This window comes from Glossina fuscipes, unplaced genomic scaffold (assembly GCF_014805625.2).
Source record: "Glossina fuscipes isolate IAEA_lab_2018 unplaced genomic scaffold, Yale_Gfus_2 3, whole genome shotgun sequence".
NCBI lineage: Eukaryota > Metazoa > Arthropoda > Insecta > Diptera > Glossinidae > Glossina > Glossina fuscipes.
This window is the reverse complement of record NW_023998417.1, coordinates 5,626,270-5,645,745: the sequence shown is the minus strand read 5'-3', so window position 1 is coordinate 5,645,745 and position 19,476 is coordinate 5,626,270. Positions and strand designations below refer to the sequence as shown.

The following is a 19,476-nucleotide window of genomic DNA, read 5'->3' as shown; positions in this document are numbered from 1 at the left end:
TATATATATATATATATATATATATATATATATATATATATATATAAATTTTCATTTTCATTTTCATTCAATGTGATTATATTAGAGAAAGTATGTACTCCTCATAGCAGGAGTATATAAGATTCTGGGTGCTTTCAAACCTGTCAAATCCGAGCCGAAAAGATGAAAGTTGGTCACAGAGTAAAGTTTGAAAATCGACAAGACACCCGCCCGCCAACTGCATTATTGTCAATTACAAGTTAAAGCAAATACTTCTCAAAAATTTTAAGTGGCCATCTAAACGGCGAAGCTTTTAATTGACTCATCTAAAGGCAAAGCCTATTATGTTCACAGTTAATCTTAGAGCTTTCCGGCTATTGAGGTGATTGAGGTATTCAAAATTTATCATAGACACGTATATAGCTTATGTTTCATACATTGTGCGATAAAAGATATTCAAATTTCTTTCTAACTTTAGCACTTTCTCCGATCTCACTGAACGACATTTCTTGATATCGCAAAAGGTTCTTCTCTTTTCATTTACCCATTGTCTTAACAAGCAAAAAATTAGAAATAAAAATAAACCATTTGATGCTTAAGATATATATATATATATATATATATATAAATAAAATTTTAAATTGTTATTGTCCCATTGCTAGTAATCTTCCTATATATAGTCAAAGAATTATTTATAAATCGTATGCAATTTTTACCTGCTAAAGCTCTATTACATTTATTATCCTTACGGAATTCTTTTATTGCCGTCAACGTTTAATTGAAACACAAAATAAAATTTAAGAAATTATTTTCCGAAAAAAAAAACTTTTAACTAAAATCTCTAATTCCCTTGACTGCACCCCCCCCCCCCCCTACCTCCCCCCCTTTATTCGTATTTTTTTCATTTCAATAATGTTTTCAATTAAGCCGATGATAGCCTTAGGCGCTAGTGCTTTAAGACTTTGGTATTAGAATTTATTGCTCTGACTAAATTAATAATCATAATAATAATAATAATAATAATAATTTTTTATTGATAAAAAAAATTTTCTTTAATATATACTAAAGAAAATAAACAGTCAAAAATCGACATAAATATTCTTAGATCACACCTTGTCACAGCCAAAGATAGCTGAGTATATAATGACTCGCTCATAACAAGCAAAGAATTGTAACTGTGACAGTCCATCGTAGATACTGATTACAGTTTAGTGCAAATATTTACTTAGAACTTAGTGAGAGCTTAGTTAATAGAGCTGAAATGGATGAGAAAGACTGACGCAATAAGCAAATAACTAAGCCTCACATTCGCAATTTAAAAAATACACCGGACTCTTTTTTTACACGTAAATGCTTTGCTTCGAAATCCGGGGAAAAAATTCGCATTAAAAAAAATACCTACAATATATGAGAAATTTGAGAATATGTTCCACAATCGCATAAGATACAAAAATTGTAAATATTTTCCCCAAAAAAATCATACAAAAAAGTAATAATGACATATATATTACAAATTTATAAAATAAATAAAACTATTCATTTTAGTGAAAATTTTTCATGTCTTCAAGACCTCGCGAATTAAATCAGCGATTACTAGCTGAACTTCATCTTTGACTGTTGCTCTGCGCATAAATTTCTATAAAGTATTGGTGAAAATTGCGATTGAAAGAAAAAAATTTGCTTTGCGATTCATATTAGAAAAACGAATCGTGTAAAAAAAGTGTACTTTCAAGACCTCGCGAATTAAATCAGCAATTGCTAGCCGAAATTCGCCTTCGCCTGTCACTATATATACATAAGTTTTGTAAAACCGTTTCTTGTTTGTTTCGAAATTCGTGTTAGAATACAAAAAAAAAGTCATAAAAAAATATATATATATATGAGTGAATCGTGCAAAAAAAAGATTTGTGTGTGTACTTTTCAATTTGCATATGTTGGTTGAAATGTTCGTCATTGGCTAAAAACACATATATATTATATATCGCTCGTAAAGCTTCTTCTTTTTTCTTTTCTTTCTTAAATTTCAATAAATTTTGAATTCGGTTGTGAAAGATTTTTTTTATAAAACATTTTTACAAGTCGTGGAGGGAAAAACTGTTTTTTAATCTTTCATTAAATACCATATATATATAAAGTGTTCTGTCAAGCATTTCATTGCTTTTGCATAATTTTTATTAAATTTCATTACAAAAATTTTTCATGAAAACTTTTACTTACGTATATACTTAAAAACATTCGAACAGACACTGCTTTATTAAAACATTTTTTTCTATCACTATCATTTCAATCATTTCAATACTCTACAATTCTTATAATAATATTGATTAGAGTGTAAGTTCTTGAGTGAAATTAGAAACGCACGCACGCCCGTTCGATCATTTCTTGCGTTCGCAAAAGTTGGTTTAGTTGTAACAAGAACTTGTGTGCTTAGGTGCAACATACACGGTTATGATCGATCAACTTACAAACAAGTCTGCAATTCTTAAAATAATCGAATAATATTCAAAAAAATGTCAACATGTATATATGTATGTTGAAATAGGGATGAAACACATTTACGAACTGTGACCAAAAAGTAAAGTGAATTCGTTTATAAAACCAAAAAAAATCTTTACATATTCGTTTAAATCAATGTCATCGCGTTCATCGAATTCTAACTGTATTCCTTAAATGCACGCTGGCCTGGCGGATGGACTCTACACTCTACGATAATCGACGAAAACTGTTAACCGACTTATTTTGGTCGTGACTTACCTTTTGCACACTGTTCGTTCGACTGATCGCTTATTTCCGGGTCGTCGGCGTAAACTTAGATTCCATCTTCAGCGAAATTCTTGCTTCACAGAGATAATAAAAATCGTAAAAACCTATTTTTGGTTGCTTGCAAAAACATGAGTACCTCTACAATAAGTGAGTACCTTGACATGGAACTCTACATATACGTCAAAGACAACAATACCAGCCCACAAAAAAGAAAGAATAATCTCTTAGCATGCGAGAAATGTTCACCTGGTCATGGTAAAATATATGCATACCCAATTCTCTTTTTACACGAATTTTTTCAAAACGACTTAATAAGAAAAATGCTTCTTTTTTTACACGAATTGTTTTATTTTACACGATTTTCAATATTCTATGAATATTTTTTTTATAAATTTTTTTTTTTCAAAATATTTTGAATTTTTTTTCTCACTCATTGTATCTTCGCGTTATATTTTTCACAATTCAGTTAGTTTTTGTCGATTTTATGTTTATATGAGTGGGATTCCCCGACTTATGCAAAGGATAAGCACGTAATGTATTATTTACACAACTTAGTTTACTTTTTCAAAGTATAATTTACTTTTTATATTATATTTAATGAATTAAAATGCGCTAGCACGAAATGAATTTTTAACTGATTTCTGAGGGGAATTTTTTAATAATTTTTATTGTAATTTTCAGTTGCTTTCTGAGCATGTGGAACCATTTAGTTAATATTTTTTTTACACGATTTCTTTGGAAATGTATCTATCGTGTAAAAAGAGAATTAGAAGAGAAGAGGACTTGCTATGTGACCACTGTACTACACATTATATATATATATATATGTATATATATATATGTATATTATATTACCGTTTAGAGTAAGTTTCTGATACTCTTTGGTCGTGTACGTTCGTCTACTTGTCTATCGTCTATTAAGTTGTTTAGATAAAACCTAATGCCCTAATGGGCATGGTATTTAAGTTCCCAAATCGACTTGACGTGGCAAACGAAAAATATTCGAAAAAAAATTTCTTTAAAAAAAATGCACAATAGCTTTCAACCCATTGACGGATATTGATCTAAAAAATTTTGTACAAATAAATATCAAAACAATTTAAAAGTGTAATGGTCCCGTTCAATCGACTAACTGGCCGAAAAATGCACGAGAATTTCTTTCGGTTGATTAGTTTAATTATTATGTATTGTGCCTTAAAAATGGGTTTGATTTAAATGCAATAAGTCTTTAATTCATGGATTCTATTGCCCATAACTTAAAATACAATTATATTTCTACGATATGCATGCATAGCATAACATAACATTTTCTTAATGCAACCGTATCGAACGAACTTGAAAACTACGGCTACCCAGATTCATCTTTGAAAATAAAACATTGTTTGCTGAAGTAATTAAGCAAAGAAAAGTTTTTATTATAATTTCATTTATTCATTTATTTATTTTTTGAAAAACAGTTTTACAACAACATATACAATACATTAATTAGAAATTTAAAAAAAATAATAAATAAATAAATAAAAAGCAGCCAAAAAATAAATTTTTTTTATTTTTTTGGGCTTTTTAAACATACTTTTAAAATTAAAAATATATACATATATTTTTTGTAGAAAAAGCATTAGGTAGTGTTAATTGTTAGAGTTTTATTTCGATTGAAAAAACCAAAAAAAAAAAAAAAGAAAAAAAAAGAAATGTGAAACAAAGCTTTAATTATAATAAAACTTAATCAAAAAAAAACTATATAAAAGCAAATAATTATAAAAAAAATAATTTAAATATTTTTTTTTTAATTACAATTTTTATTAATTGACCTACAGAATATATAGAAAAAATGGGGAAATGAAATTTATAAGCAATGATAACAATAAATATTTTTCCAAGTTTGTCTCTTCTCGATATATTAAATTCATAATTGTTTTTAAATAATTTAGGAATGACAATAAAAAAGCACAAACGTTTTTAACGAGCAAAAGTAATAGTAGAGAGCTGAAAATAAAAAGAAAACGATGCGGAATAAAATTTGAAGTTTGCACATCAGACTCAGACAGGATCTGTGAGAGAGCCAAATATCGGCCAAGGTATTCGATGGGCTCCTCAAATCTACTTCTTGATAACTGTTTCGATTTTTTTTTACCATAGAGTTTTGCGTTGATAAGAGCACTTATCATTTCAGCTTCAGTGGTCTGTATTCACAATAGAAAAGAGTTTTACTTAATTTGGGGAAAAATTTTTTTCAATTTATGAAGAAGTTGTTTGAACTCAACTCAGTGCCCCTCAAATAACCCGCGTAGATTTTTTATACATTTGATGCGAATGCTTAAATCGCTGATTATAAAAATTTTGATTAATTTCCAAACTTGAAAAATGTTTAATTAAAACACAGCTTTGCTTCAATTTCTTTTAATCAAATCATCTTAGCAATCTTAACTTATTTCCTAGAAAGTTTACGTGTAATCAAAATTTCATTTATTGAATGTAGAAATATTTTTTTTACTTTCAATTTTTTTGCTTTCATTGTAAAAGTGAAAAAAAAAAATACATGATAGAGGACCAATTTTTTAAATAAGATTCCAAACAATAAATACAATTTTCTTTTTCAAATATATTTTACTTTAATTATAATTATACCATCACCCATAAGCAAAAGCCCAAAAAACAAAAAATAGAAAGAAAGAAAAAACAAACCAACTAATTAGAAAAAATTGAATTGAAATATATATAAATATATAAGCACTTACTGCTTAAAATATAAATTCATTGATTTTTTTCTTCATTTTTTCTATACGTAAAAAAAAAAAAAGAAAAAAAGAAAATTAATAATTTTAATATAATTAAAACATATATATATATATAATATATGAGAGTAAATTCTTTAAACATATATATTTATTTTTTTGTTTTTTATTTTACAAATTTGAAAAATAACTGCTTTAATATTAAACAAAAATAATAACAATTTTAAAATAAAAACGCAAAGGAATTAAATAAATATTTAATCAAATTATAATAATTACTTAAGCAAGCTTTTAATGAAATTATTCAAACACTGAAAATATTTTGCAACAAATTATAATTCAGAATTAACAAAAAAATTAACTTAAAAAATTACTTCAAACATTTAGCAAAACAATGATGAAAAAGTCTAAAAATTAATATTTAAAACACGCAAACGCAAAATAAAAGATTAATTAATATATTAACGAAATAACACAATAAAAATAACAATAAGGATTATAAATTATATATGGTATAAATACACAGGCATGTACACTAGTAATAATAATAAAATTATAATTACAATAAACTTATAAATTAAATTAATGGCTATTCATAATATAGTTGAAAAATAAAAGTAAATAAAGGAAATTATATAAAATAGAAAAAATGTATATAATTCTGAAAAAGCTTTACTTGAAATTTACAGGAAATGACAAACGGTAAACTTCTTCGTAAATAAGAAAAACAATAGAGACATAGGATAGCAACAAGAATTGACGGTACTACAGAGTAAGTTAATTTTGTCAAAACGTTTGCAAAGCTTAGAAGAAAGCATCAGAGACCCTACAAAGTGTATATATATTCCGGATCAGCATTAAATTCTAAATTCGATTTAAACATGTCCATCTCTTCGTCTGTCCATCTGTTTGTCTGCGTAACTGTGTAGTATTTGTGTAAATATATTATTAAGTGATGAAGAAGAAGTAGTCAATGGCACTTTACTTATCCATGTACAAATAACAAACAACGAATGAAAAAGACCAAACCGCTGAATCTGCGAACTATATAGAATGCTGTGTCGGTCACAGCCAATCCGAATTCTTTTACTTATTATAACTAATAACTTATTAATACCAATCACCAATTACTTCTAAACCATAAATTATGGCATTTTTACAATTTCCAAATAGTTATAGTATTCGATATGGAATTTGCAATGTTCGATTAATGATTTTCGATTTTCAATTTACATCTTTTCGAGCTTGGTCACACCAGACGTCATATTTTCAATGAAAGTTTCAGAAGTTCATCTTACAATTTCAAATTTTTTGATTAGAACTTATAATCTTATAAATAAAGAATTTTATAAATTTGAATATCTATTATAATTAAAATAGCGAAATACTTATCTTCGATTAAATAAGTTTCCAAATTTTATCATTTTCAAACTTCAATTAAAAATTTTTGTTAATTTCATTTGAGAAATTTTCTGAATAAATAGTTGAAATAGTTTATTTGTTAGTAACAAGTACAATAGCTACCAAGTGCAATAGTTAGAAAAATATGGGCAGTAAATGGTAAATGTAATTTGGATAATTTCATTCACAATAGAATCAGAATCTTCGAAAAGGATATTATTTCTATTTTCAAGTTTAAAGGTGTTTATATCAACAATCAATATATAACAATCCAAATGCACATAAGCTTCTTTTTTTTATTATCTTATATATATGTATGTAATCATTTGGTATTCGTGTATAAAATACTTTTTGAACATCACATTAGTTAGTGTAATTATTAAATTTTTCGCATTTTCGCATATTTCCATGAGATAAAATGTAATAAATAAATAATGGTAATGTAACAAAAATCAATCAAATTCATCTTTTAAAGTAACAGTCGCTTCAACATTTTCAGGCATTTTCTTTCGCCTTTCATTCTCATTTTTATTGTTATTATCTAACGCAGCGAGATTACAAACAGGATTTTCGGTGATATTTTCTTCTTCTAAATGAGCCTCAGTATCAGCCGTAATTTGATTAATATTTTCTGTCTGCTGGTCATTCGGAATTGCCACAATATTATTTAAAGATTTATCTTCGCTTCTAATTTGTTCATTCGGAATTGCCACAATATTATTTAAAGATTTATGTTCGCTTCTAATTTGTGCGTTGTTTTGTGTTGACGACATGGACGTATTTGCATAATTTTCTTCTTCAATTTCATCCACAGTTTCAATAAGTTCCCTTATTTCTTGAACTCCAGATACGGCATCTGTTTGCGCATATACAGTTTTAGATGCTTTAATATCACTCTTTGTATGCCTACTACATATGCTTAATAATATTTTTAAATTTTCACCTGAAATACGATCTTGTTGAATCTGATTTGAGGTTTGATTCGAACCACTTAGCGATTTCGAAACCGATGGGCTTAAAATATATTTAAAGGTTAATTTTAGCAGATAAACAAGTACATACAAGAACATCGGAGCAACCAGAAGATTATATGGAAACGGCATGACTTTTAAAAGAGTTCTCAATGATAAAACAGATTTATCTAATAAACCTTCAATGTATTTCATGAACAAGTCATTTATATAACGCACAAGAACATGATCCGGCCGACAAAAAGATAAATTTAGCTGAGAGGATTTTCTATTTAAATTGACATTATATAAAAATTCACTTTTGTTCAATATAATGGTATAAATTCTTTTACATACTTTAGGTTTTCCACTCTTTCCTCATAAGCATAATCTTGACTTATAAACCAACTTTTTACCCATGTCATCCACGAATTAGCTCCCATACGCTTTTGCTGTCTTTCCATGTATTCTAATGCATTATTTACCTCGATTTCCTAAAAATATTGCAAATAATAAATGAAAGCTAAAGAATCGAAAATAAAATTCTTTACCCGATTACATTCTAGATAAGTGTGTAGAAATCCATATAGGAATATGCCGGCAAATATTAAACAAAAATAACCGACTTTCCAGCGACGACTAACAAACCAACCGCATATCATAATAAGTAAAAATATTAAGAGAAAACGTACCTACATACGTACATGCCACAAAAATTAATTAATTAGCAAAATAAAATCAATTTTCTTTAGAAGATATTTTATCAATTTTTCAAATCAATTTTCAAATCAATTATTAGAAATATACAATTTTGTGATAACAAAGTACATACCTCGAAATTTTTAAGTATTACGCCTAGATCTCGAAATGATTTTATTATCAACTTTCGGAAATATGAGCATTCATTCGTTTCAAACTGTCGGCCACAATATGAAGAGATATAATTCTTTTCAAATAGTTGTGTTATAATTTTATCTAAATCTCGACAATCCTTTGACTTTTCCAACAGCTCCAGTTGTGATTGCCCGATTCGAATGTGCATACCTCGTTCATAGTGTTTTAAAAGTGAATTGTACTGGAAAAGGTTTTTTTTTTTTTTAGTTTAAATATAATACAAATATTTTAAACTTACCGTAAATTGCTGGCGAGCGAACACCAGAGCTATTAATTTCTTGAAATATAACAAGCACGCTATATCGTCCGAATTCGATGTTGACGACTTTGCGTTATTATTGGTGCAGGAGCTATGATCCGACATTCCTTTTTTAGACCAGGCATCATGACCTACCCAATTACCATTATCATTCGATGCTGTCCAATCAGGATCTTCATTGTCCGTCGTATCTGCCAACACCCACCAAACACTTATAAGAATTAAAAGTATCATATAACTTAAGCCACGTTCTCTCATCTCAATTGTTTCTCGCTATTTATGGTAAAATGGTATGCCTTGCAAATGTAAATGTATACTTAAAACTGCGATGCTTAATAACTTTTTTCCTTATTGGTGTTTAGCCTTTATTTACAAACTGGAAAAATTACAATTAAAATAGTCACCGGAATAAATAACAACAACAATAATAATGGAATTTTGCAAAATATATTTCATAATGAAGTAAACAGTTGATCATTTATGATTTATCTGTATGTATGCACATGGACATGTGCATTAGAGTTGCTTGCCGTCTGTTAGTCACAAAATTAAACGTAGTACTTTTTCATAGATGAACAACTGATATGAAATTTAAACAGTACTTTGCAGTACTGGCGATTTTTATTTTTGTGTAATGTGACGTTAAGAGAAGAACGTTCACCTTTACCTGTCAGCTGTTAATTTGTTTGTACATTTCGATACATATTTGATGTGGAAGAACTCATTTCCCCAATTTCGATTGCAAAATGTTTTTAAAACCATATAAATTGAAAAACAATGTTCCATTGAAAGGATCTGAAGTAAAGAAATTACGACAACGTTTACAAGAAGCTTTTCCCGATAAGGATGCCGGGCAATTAATATCGCCAAAGGCAAGTGTCAGCCTACTGAAACTAATAACGCATGGCGATTTTCAATCTTCGGTCTATTGTGTGGACAAGCAACCTATGTTTTTCGAGATTGAAGGCGGACGTTTAGCACCCACCGTTATGGCGCTATGGCAGGTGTGCTATTCATTCATGCTATTCATTAAATGTTAAACGATCTATTTTGATAAATGATTAGATGAACAATTTATTACCTTATTTTACTACACATCCCGAAGTATTGCCTAGGCTTAGCAATGGAGCAGATTTAATGCTGCCTGGCGTAATTCCTATGGGGACAGGGATGAACGTTTATGGGCGCTATAAGCAAGGGCAGTTAGGTATGTGTTTTTTCGCTTTGCAATCTAAAGCTGAAAATACTTAAGAATATTTGAACATTCTTTAGTGGCTGTTAATTTAACTTCTAATAAGGCAGCAATAGGTGTAGGTATACTGCCTCGTTCCAGTGACGATTTGTACATGAGCGGTGGGTATGGCGTAGGTGTAAAAATATTGCATGTCTTTGGTGATAAATTATGGAGTCATGAGCCCACTTTGGCGCAGCAAGTACCCGTAATTCAAAGCGCCAAGCTCACTGAGGATGATTTTCCACCTCTAGGCACTAAAAATCATAATACGGAATTATTGCAGAAATCTGCAATATTGGAGGAAGATGCGGAGGAAGTGAATACTGCAACAGGTCAGCAGGAGGATGACAATCTTAATAACATAGACAACACGATTTCTGTTAATTCAGTAAGCGAAGAAATTTCAAATAACTTCGCTCAGAATCTGGCAATTAATAAAGATGAAAAGGATATTGAAAATGAATTGGCTCCAGAAGCAATATTAAAGGAAGCATTTCTTGCTGCTTTGAAGAATAATCGAAAATCATTGCAGCTTCCACTGCTCACTAGCAACTTCTATCGACTATATATCGTACCGGAAGCGAAGCAAGCATTGGATTTAAAAAAAAGTAAATATAAAAAGCTTTCGAATTTCCTGAATGAAATGATTGATGAGGGTTTCATTGTTATTCGCGAAGAGACTAAAGGTGTCGATAAAATCACATCTATTGACTTTGACCATCCAGAGTTAGTAAATTTCATAACTGATGTTAAAAAATCGAATATATCGGCGGAAGGAACGAACAGCGAAAATCAAAATCCTCTTTTCAAATCCGAATTAACAGAACTGTATGTGATTACTGACGCTACAGCTCCTTTATTTACAAAATTAAATTATAAACGCGGAGAAGCCATTCCCGCTGTTCAAATTAAGAAGGTATTACGCGAATATGTAAACAAGCAACATTTGTCTACGTCGAATGAGTGCACGGCAAATAGATCGTATGTTTTAGATGAGATTTTACAGCGAATATGCGAACGATCAGCGGCTCCTTTAAATTGTATTGTCAGTTCAGTTATATCCAAAATGGAGCACAGCTATCAGATGTGCAGCGTTAAAGATGTCGCCAATAATAAGCCGTTGATTCAAATGTCGTTGGCAACACGTTCAAAAAATAAGAAAGTAACACTTGTTAGTAATATTGAATGCTATGGGATTATAATGAATGAATTCATTAAATTATGCAAGCAAGGAGCGGCCGCTAGTACAACAATTGTCACACTGCCAAATCAGAAACGGGAGATGTTACAAATACAGGGCAATCAAATACGCTTTATTTACAATTTATTGACACAAACTTATCAAATTCCACCAAAGTGTATTTTGGGTTTAGAGCTGGCAAAGGATGGTAAAAAGCATCAAAAAAAGTAAATTGTATTTAAAAATTTTTACATATGGGAATAATCTATTTCTCAAATATCTTTGTCAACAATTATAAATTAACAGTTATTACAATAACAATTTTCATACGCATTTTTCATAAATTTAAGAACAATATCAAAAGTGGATCGTGTTTGTACTTTGCTCGCAGGAAAAATGCTTCTTTCACTTAGCTTTGCCTTGGGCTGCAACCGCTTCCATAGCCTTTTTGACAGTCTCTTCGTCACCAAGGAACTTCATTGAAACGACTGGCTTGAAATTCTCATCCAGTTCGTAAACAAACGGTATGCCAGTGGGTAAATTCAGGGTCATTATAGCTTCCTCGGACATATCTAAATATGGATTGTTTTATTTAATTTTCGATCCAATCAAGATTTAATGAGTAACTTACTGTCCAAATGTTTAACAATGCCACGCAAACTATTGCCATGAGCCACTATTAAGACACGTTTGCCTTCTTTTAAATGTGGAATAATAACATCGTTCCAATACGGCAGTGTACGTTGGATGGTAAGTTTTAATGATTCAAACATGGGGAACTCTTCCTTTTTAGGACCATCGGCGTAACGGGGATCATTTACAATGCAATCGTAGAAGGGATGGTTTGGCTCCATTGGCGGTGGCGGTGTATCATAACTACGACGCCAGATTTTTACCTGCTCCTCACCGTACTTGGCTGCGGTTTCCGCCTTATTTAAACCAGTTAAACCTCCGTAATGGCGTTCATTCAGCCGCCAAGTCTGAAAAATTGGAATATCTTTTTGCTGAATTATATCCAAAATGGGGCATAATGTTTCGTGCGCTCTCAAAAGTACTGAAGTATGAGCAACATCGAATTTTAAGCCAGACTTCTTAATGGCCTCGCCACATGCTATTGATTCCTTTTTACCTTAGAGTTGGATTTTTTTTTTTGCATATCATAAGACAATTGCTTGATATCTTTCATTTAACTTACCAGTTTCACTTAATTTTGAATCGTACCAACCAGTAAATTGATTTTTTAAATTCCATTCGGATTCTCCATGGCGTACCATAACGACTCTATATTGTCCTGTCATCTCGGAACAGTTTTTAGAGAATTTATGTTTTGCTTCCAAATAAATGCATTCACTTCTGATAAGCTCCACTAGAATCTGCGATTTCGAACTGCCAAAAACGACCTTTGCAAACATTACAAGGTTATTACGAAAAGAAAAAAATTGTTTTAAAAAAGATAAGTGTTGCCAGGAAAAACAAGTGAGAAGTATGGAGATGAGCATAAACTGTCTTAATAACATTTTTGATATAGGGTCTTATACATAATCCGAAAAATTTTTTCGGACTACTTTCTATATTATATACTAGCATAAAAATTTCATTTTTATAATGTTGCATTTTATCTACTAATGAAGCAAAAAAAAAAACAAAAAACAATAAAAACTTATTTACAGTATTTTCTAGAAAACCCAATGAACGAACAAAAATGTTCGGAATGTTTTTTTTTCGCTTCTTTGGTAAATATATTCCACGCAGTAATATATATATATATAAGATTGTCTTAAATTTGAACGTCAAGCTTTTGGAATATCTCGTGGACATATCTTCCTCTACAAACAGGAGAGTTGGCAATAATGATACACCCGTCTGCAGCGGAAATAGGTAGAACACATTGAAACTATGTGCCATGTTTTATGCTTTAAAACTAAAATAAATTATTAATCCATCCATTGTTTTAGAATTATAATGATCTAAGAAATTAATGTTTTTTCTTTTCTAAATTTTTCAAACTTGTCTTACAAAAAATTAAACGAGTAGACAGAAAGAAAACTTTTAAAATGCTTTCATTAGTACTAGCAATTCTTCATATGTCCAACAACAATGAAGTTTATTTTCCCAATCTAATATAAACAAACGAGTGTACCAATTAGTTATTAAATATTAAAATCCGAGATTTTTATTCTTTTTTTAGACAAACGTCAGAATTGTCGCATTTTATACCCTTAATTCTCTTACGTTCTTCATTATTGTTTATTATATTTTTTTACCCACTCTGTGTCGGCATGTTGGTATAACAACTTTGTATTTCTTGTCAACCGGCATCAGATTCAATTTAGCTGTGTGACTGTTTGTACGTGAGAGTGAATTTTTTTTTTGTTCGGATATGCTCATAGTGGTTAATAAAAAAATTTAACCATTTTTTTTTTTGAGTATTGAAAACTTTTTACTAGGCCTACTAGATTGGTTCGTTTTTTTTAGTGAAAATTTTGCAATCTGGAAATATGGATGAAACTATTAATGGAGGGGAGGGTCGAGGTAAGTGGAACATCGGTTTAATGACTGAATAAAAAATGCATGTATAATCACACACATGTGACAAAAATCCTTTGTGAATGCAAATACAGTTTGTAACGGGACGACGCCATATTTATTATATCTTCAATTCTAGTAACGCGTTCGCTCAGGAAACGTTTAACCTCTATAGACAGTGAAACTTCCAGCCGGCCTGGAACACCAGTTCAATCTGTCAAATTAAATACCATCAGTGAAAGAAGTAAGCGTAGCCTTCGTCTTGTTGCAATTTTTTTTTTCCAAAGATTTTTTGATAAAGCTTAAGTTTTGTTATTTAATTAGCGACTGCTTCTCCACCAAGAACAACGCGTAGTACACGTCAAGCAACGACGCCGCTAAAGACACCTGCCAAGCGTTTGTCAACTCTTATTACCGATATAGTGGGCAGTGCAGAGAATACGTCGATCAAACGTCTTACACGTCGTAGAGTTTCAGGGATAGATGATGAGCATAATCGGCAAACTCTTGCCAAAGTAGATATTGATCCATTAGCTGAAGAAGTACGTAGTTCATCTGTTGAAATCCAAGCGGTAGAGCAATCGGAGTCGAAAGCGATGAAACGGAAAATACGTCGACCAGGGCCAAGGTCGAAAACTCGCGATAACTTGGATAGCGTTGACTCGGATGTAGAAATTATTGATGAAGAATCGACGTTCAATACAAAGGATATAAAAATAGAAACATGTATCGATTTGTCGGGCGATAACGAAGAAAACATTTCGGAATTGGATATTAAAAATCCACGGAATTCTAAGCTAGGAAAACTAGAATTTCACACCATAATCGATATTTCAGAAGATCAAGAAGAATACGTTACGATTGAAAATTCTCCGAATGCAAAACCATTAACTAAGGATATGGAATTGAAAGCGTCATCATCGGAAGTAGAAAACCAAGCCGAGAATTCTAAGCCTGATGAAAGTAAGCCGGAGCATTTGGAATCGCATCTGTCGGATTGTAAAGAACCTCTTAAAAATGTTTCGATGAACGGGCAGTCAGAATATAATATTAAAATCGAGTGTAAAGAGATTGTTGCTAATGATGAAAAAAGTGAAGAAGTCCGAAGATCCCCCATAAGTAATGAAACCGTGGAAACCGATAATAATAATGAAGTTAATGACAGCTCAGCCGAAATTTTACAAAATCCGATAGGTAATATAGAAAATCTTGAAAGCGCTAGTGCTGTTGAAAATGAGAAGGACGTCCAGAACGCTCCAAATGATAAACTGTCACAACAACCATTAGCTACGTTAGCATTAAAAGAGACTCCGAGCTCAGAAACTGCAGACGTGCAATTAGAAGCTCGCCCAGTCGAAGCTAGGGTTATAGAGGTAATCGAAATTTGCAAGTCATCCGATCTAAGTAAAAATATAACTGATTCATCTGAAAAGTTAGAAGACAAAATTGTAGAAGAGAAAGCGGTAGTTTTCGCTAATGCTGTTGACGATGAAACACCTAAGCAGGTATTCCCAAAGACACCAGCTGTCACCAAAACAAGAAGTTATATAGAGGCGAATTGTTCAAGCGAGGATAATTCATTCCACAGTACAAAAGATTCAGATGTAAAAAGCTTCGAACAGCATATCATTAAAGAAGAAGAAATATGTGGAAGAGAAGAAAAAGCAATTGAAGCAGATAAAAGCATTGATGATGATGTTAGCAAAGGTGAGACGGAGATTAAAAGAAACTACGAAGAGCAATCACCGCTAATTGTAAAACGTAAAATAGACGATACAATTCAAATGCAGAGTTCTACTCCAATTACGTTAAATAATAGTTCAATGAAAATAGCAAAAGAATTACCTAAAAGATCTTTGAACCTGAATACATCGACGTACGATAAGGATGATAGTGGAAACAAAAGTATGATACAGAATTTGACGGAGAAAAACTTAACATCAACCGAATTATTATCATGTCCTTCGCCGAAGTTATCGTTTAATGAGCATTCAAATTTAGAATTAAGTATCAATGAGAAGAAAAACGAAAATTTGTTGAATGAAAATACAAAAAACAAGTGCCATCAGAATGATCGTGAAACGACTAAAAGCGAAGCGCAGAATTCATTACCTAAATGGACTCAACCTCAAGCTATCGGTGATGTCACGACAAGCGAAAAATTGGATGTCATTGATATTCCCATCGTAGATAATTCAAAAGATAAGAACGTTTTGGATAAAATAGAAATACCGACAAGATGCGAATCACGAGAAAGTATGAGCTTGCATTTTCCATCTGAGGAAGAAGCCGAAGAGGAAAATCAAATGGAACGCAATGAGCTGATAGACGATGAAGCAATGGAAATAGATGGCTACAAAAGTGGCGATTCTATGACATACGAAGAACGCCGAGAATTGTTAGAAAATGAAATACCCATTGCTGGTGAATCGTTAGGTAGTCATACAACTACAGATGGTGAAGAAAATGAGGATGATAATGATGAAGATACTGATGATAAAGATAATTCATTTATTGTACCCGACGATGAAGAGGATGACGAAGAAGAAAATATACCGCTTGAATACTCGGATGATAGTGAAGAAAATATTTCCGAATTAAAAACGAATAAAAAACAGTATAAACGTTTACAATGCCTCGTAGACTCATCATCCTCAAGTGAAAATGAAAAGAAGAAAATATCTTATGATCGCAAGGATAATTTAGAAAATGAAAGTGACTCGTTACTTTCGTATGGAGAAGAAAGCACTAAAAAAAATGCAAAGGAATCGAATACCAATAGCAAACTTAGCGACAATGCAAAGCGTTTGAATGATTCTGTTGATCGAAACTCTGACATGAACGTAGATGGGAAAGAGGAAACCAGTTTATCACGTAAACAGATCTTAAATGATATAGGTCCAATGGAACGTTTTAATAAATCTTTACGCAAACTGCAAGTATCTGATTCCACTGATGAAAATGATGAAGAAAACCAAAAGTTTGCAACAAAGAAGAAACGCTCATCTTTCCCAGTTACACTAGCGCCACACAAAAAGCGTGTAACGCTTAGTTCAACAAACAAGCTATCAAAATCACTTATCGAATATAGTGGTAGCAGTGCCAGCGACAGCACTGCTGATCCAATTGAACAAGATACAACTAAAAACAAAACTAGGAAAGTAAATCTTTTGGGTGATGTTTCCATCACAACGGATGACAACAAATCGTGTAGTAGTAGGGATGAGCGAGAGGATTTAGATGAAAGTGTTGTTAATGAAGAGGTGCAGAAAATGCAAAAATCAAATGAAAAACTCTGCGATGTCTCTTTGGAAAAAAATGAGGATTGTTTGCATTCATCCAATTCAATGAATGTTGATGTAAATGATATAGAAAATTCGAAAAATGCCGATCGAATTAACAAAGATCTTCAGGAATTCGATAAACTAAAACAAATGCCCCTCGGAAATCCTCTCGTACGCACACGACGACAATCTCTATATTTACCAACTAATCCTAATATGGAAATAAATTCTTCAACGACTGGTGGCGGCAAGAAAAAGCGCAAAACTTTATCGGCTTTTGATATCGATGAATTTAATCCTTCGCAATCATTTATAGAGAGCTTGGAATTGCGTAAACAACAAGAGAACGCCAAATTATCGGGTAAACCTAAACGTCTGTCAAAGAGCTTTTCTGGCGCTGGCGATTCATTTAAAAACAGCACGGTTGATATGGACGTACGCCATTTCTATAAGGGTTCGAATTTAGTTTTAGATGAAAGCCAATCTAAAGAAGAAGTTTGCTTTGAAATCGCAGAAGAAGAGAAATCTCCAAATGGTGCCCAAAAACCAAGGACTGTTGATGAGAGCACTGATAGCGAAAAATCGCTTGAAACAACTACGGTACAAACAAAACTTAAACATCAGGTGAGGAACTTATAGTTTATTTCAGATATATGTATACATATATACATATACATTGGACAGCTACCTTGGTTATATTTTGAGAAGACCGTCCAATTTTTAATTCGGATCGTTTGTCAATTTATTTTAACTTTTTGATTTTTATATACATCGAACCTGGAGAAGCTATGCTTTCAATTTTTGGTTCAGCGCTTGTATTTTGCTCTGTAGATTTCTAAAGGGAGAGGGATTTTTCTTTGCATAATAATACGAACGAAAAGGTATAATAAAGAAATGTTTGCTTCCTTTCATTTTTGGTATTATGCAATGTATATCATCATACATATCATATAAAACTATGAAGGACAAAAAATATGGGCAAAACGAAAATGCAGGAAATTCTACCGGTTCGGTAAAACATCTTTCGGATACAAGCCTATCCAAAAGTGAAAAAAACGAGCGCAAAGGTAAAAGCATTAAATGTGTTTACTTTTTTTTTTTTGAAATTTAAGTCAAGTTAATCATTTTGTGTAGAAGACATTAAACACGCGGTTCTAAAAGCTTTGGGAGCTTCTGCTAATATTATATTGGGTAAGAATAAGCCCAAATCTCTAGAGAAATCAGAAATATTGACTGCCAAACGCTTGCCTATCAGCGTCCTTGAAGCCTTAGCTCAAGTAGGAGATGAGAGTAATAAAAAAAAATGTAAGTCAAATATTTTACGTAAAAAAAAAAATGCCGTAACCTCAACAGAATTTATATTTGCTGTTAACTTTCTTTAAAGCTACTAAAAACGAGGTACGTACGAGTGCCGGAGTATTTACAGAAGGGCCGGTAACACCAATAAAAAAGAAAAGAAAACTACTTGAGACGACTACAGACCGACCGGAATGTCAGGTTACCAAAAAGAAATGTAAGTGAAATATTTTTCATATAAACCTAAGGGGTTCAATAGAAATTTCATTCTTCCTTCTTCAAAGCAGTTAAAAAAGATGAGAATCCGAAACATTCCTTATCAAAGATATATACGAGCGCAGGCATATTTACAGAAGAGCCGGTACCACAGTCAAAAGAAAAAAAACCTAAAACTATTATAACTTCCGCTGGGCCTGTGATTGTGGAATCAGTCACACCAACGAAATCTGCGACTTATATTAAGGGAATTCATTTTCGTGAAAGCCTGATAAATCCTTGGTCTATGGGATATAAGGTTCGTCGAATATTGGGTGATGGGCAAGATGTACCACTTATTGCTGATCAGGCAAAAAAACGTAAAATGCGACGCAAAATTGAAGAACCGATAAAAATGTTACCTAAACCGCAATGGACAAGTTCTGGCTTTTTCATTGAGGAAGAGCTTCCTTTAGCGCGGCCAGTTACTTCGATAGGCGCAACGAAATTTATGATCGCGTCGTTAAAACGTCCAGAAAAGTTGAAGAAACCAATTTCTCAAAATTTTAAGGAATGTGCTTTAATGCGTAGCGATATTAAAAGGACCTCGGCCCGTGAAATAATGCAACGGAAAGAGCGCATTGAAATGCAAAAAAAATATTAAATATTTTTTACAAATGAAATTTAAAACGTTCCATCAACAATTTCAAATTTTTCATATATCATTGTATTTCCTTCACAAACATAAGGACGCGTCGTTTATCATTGTATTTTTCCCTA

General features: G+C 31.6%; 4 protein-coding genes across 7 annotated transcripts; 2 read left to right on the top strand and 2 right to left on the bottom strand.

Annotated features, from left to right (window-relative positions):
- Window positions 1-7,277: 7,277 nt before the first annotated feature.
- LOC119634783 lies at window positions 7,278-9,445 on the bottom strand. Of its 2 annotated transcripts, XM_038029153.1 has the most exons (6): window positions 8,961-9,445; window positions 8,661-8,903; window positions 8,380-8,520; window positions 8,186-8,322; window positions 7,822-8,117; window positions 7,278-7,734 (listed from the first exon to the last, which is right to left on the bottom strand). In XM_038029153.1, the coding sequence occupies exons 1-6, from the start codon at window positions 9,237-9,239 to the stop codon at window positions 7,331-7,333; spliced, it is 1,500 nt and encodes a 499-aa protein (XP_037885081.1). In that variant the 5' UTR covers window positions 9,240-9,445; the 3' UTR covers window positions 7,278-7,330. The 2 variants fall into 2 exon arrangements, with proteins under 2 accessions (XP_037885081.1, XP_037885080.1); XM_038029152.1 differs by having other exon boundaries at window positions 7,278-8,117.
- Window positions 9,446-9,727: 282 nt separating this feature from the next.
- On the top strand, window positions 9,728-11,634 carry LOC119634946 (eukaryotic translation initiation factor 2D). The gene is made up of 3 exons (XM_038029389.1): window positions 9,728-9,985; window positions 10,047-10,188; window positions 10,254-11,634. Exons 1-3 carry the CDS (start codon window positions 9,728-9,730, stop codon window positions 11,624-11,626), a joined length of 1,773 nt encoding a protein of 590 aa, XP_037885317.1. The 3' UTR covers window positions 11,627-11,634.
- A 61-nt stretch (window positions 11,635-11,695) lies between these two features.
- On the bottom strand, window positions 11,696-12,824 carry LOC119634947 (phosphoglycerate mutase 1). The gene is made up of 3 exons (XM_038029390.1): window positions 12,591-12,824; window positions 12,027-12,524; window positions 11,696-11,967 (listed from the first exon to the last, which is right to left on the bottom strand). Exons 1-3 carry the CDS (start codon window positions 12,805-12,807, stop codon window positions 11,801-11,803), a joined length of 882 nt encoding a protein of 293 aa, XP_037885318.1. The 5' UTR covers window positions 12,808-12,824; the 3' UTR covers window positions 11,696-11,800.
- A 909-nt stretch (window positions 12,825-13,733) lies between these two features.
- Window positions 13,734-19,470, top strand: LOC119634804 (protein slender lobes-like). Of its 3 annotated transcripts, none has more exons than XM_038029194.1 (7): window positions 13,734-13,927; window positions 14,061-14,165; window positions 14,246-17,829; window positions 18,170-18,272; window positions 18,343-18,510; window positions 18,590-18,718; window positions 18,786-19,470. In XM_038029194.1, exons 1-7 carry the CDS (start codon window positions 13,894-13,896, stop codon window positions 19,358-19,360), a joined length of 4,698 nt encoding a protein of 1,565 aa, XP_037885122.1. In that variant the 5' UTR covers window positions 13,734-13,893; the 3' UTR covers window positions 19,361-19,470. The 3 variants fall into 3 exon arrangements, with proteins under 3 accessions (XP_037885122.1, XP_037885121.1, XP_037885120.1); XM_038029193.1 differs by having other exon boundaries at window positions 13,737-13,927; window positions 18,340-18,510; window positions 18,789-19,470; XM_038029192.1 differs by having other exon boundaries at window positions 13,737-13,927; window positions 18,340-18,510.
- Window positions 19,471-19,476: the final 6 nt, after the last annotated feature.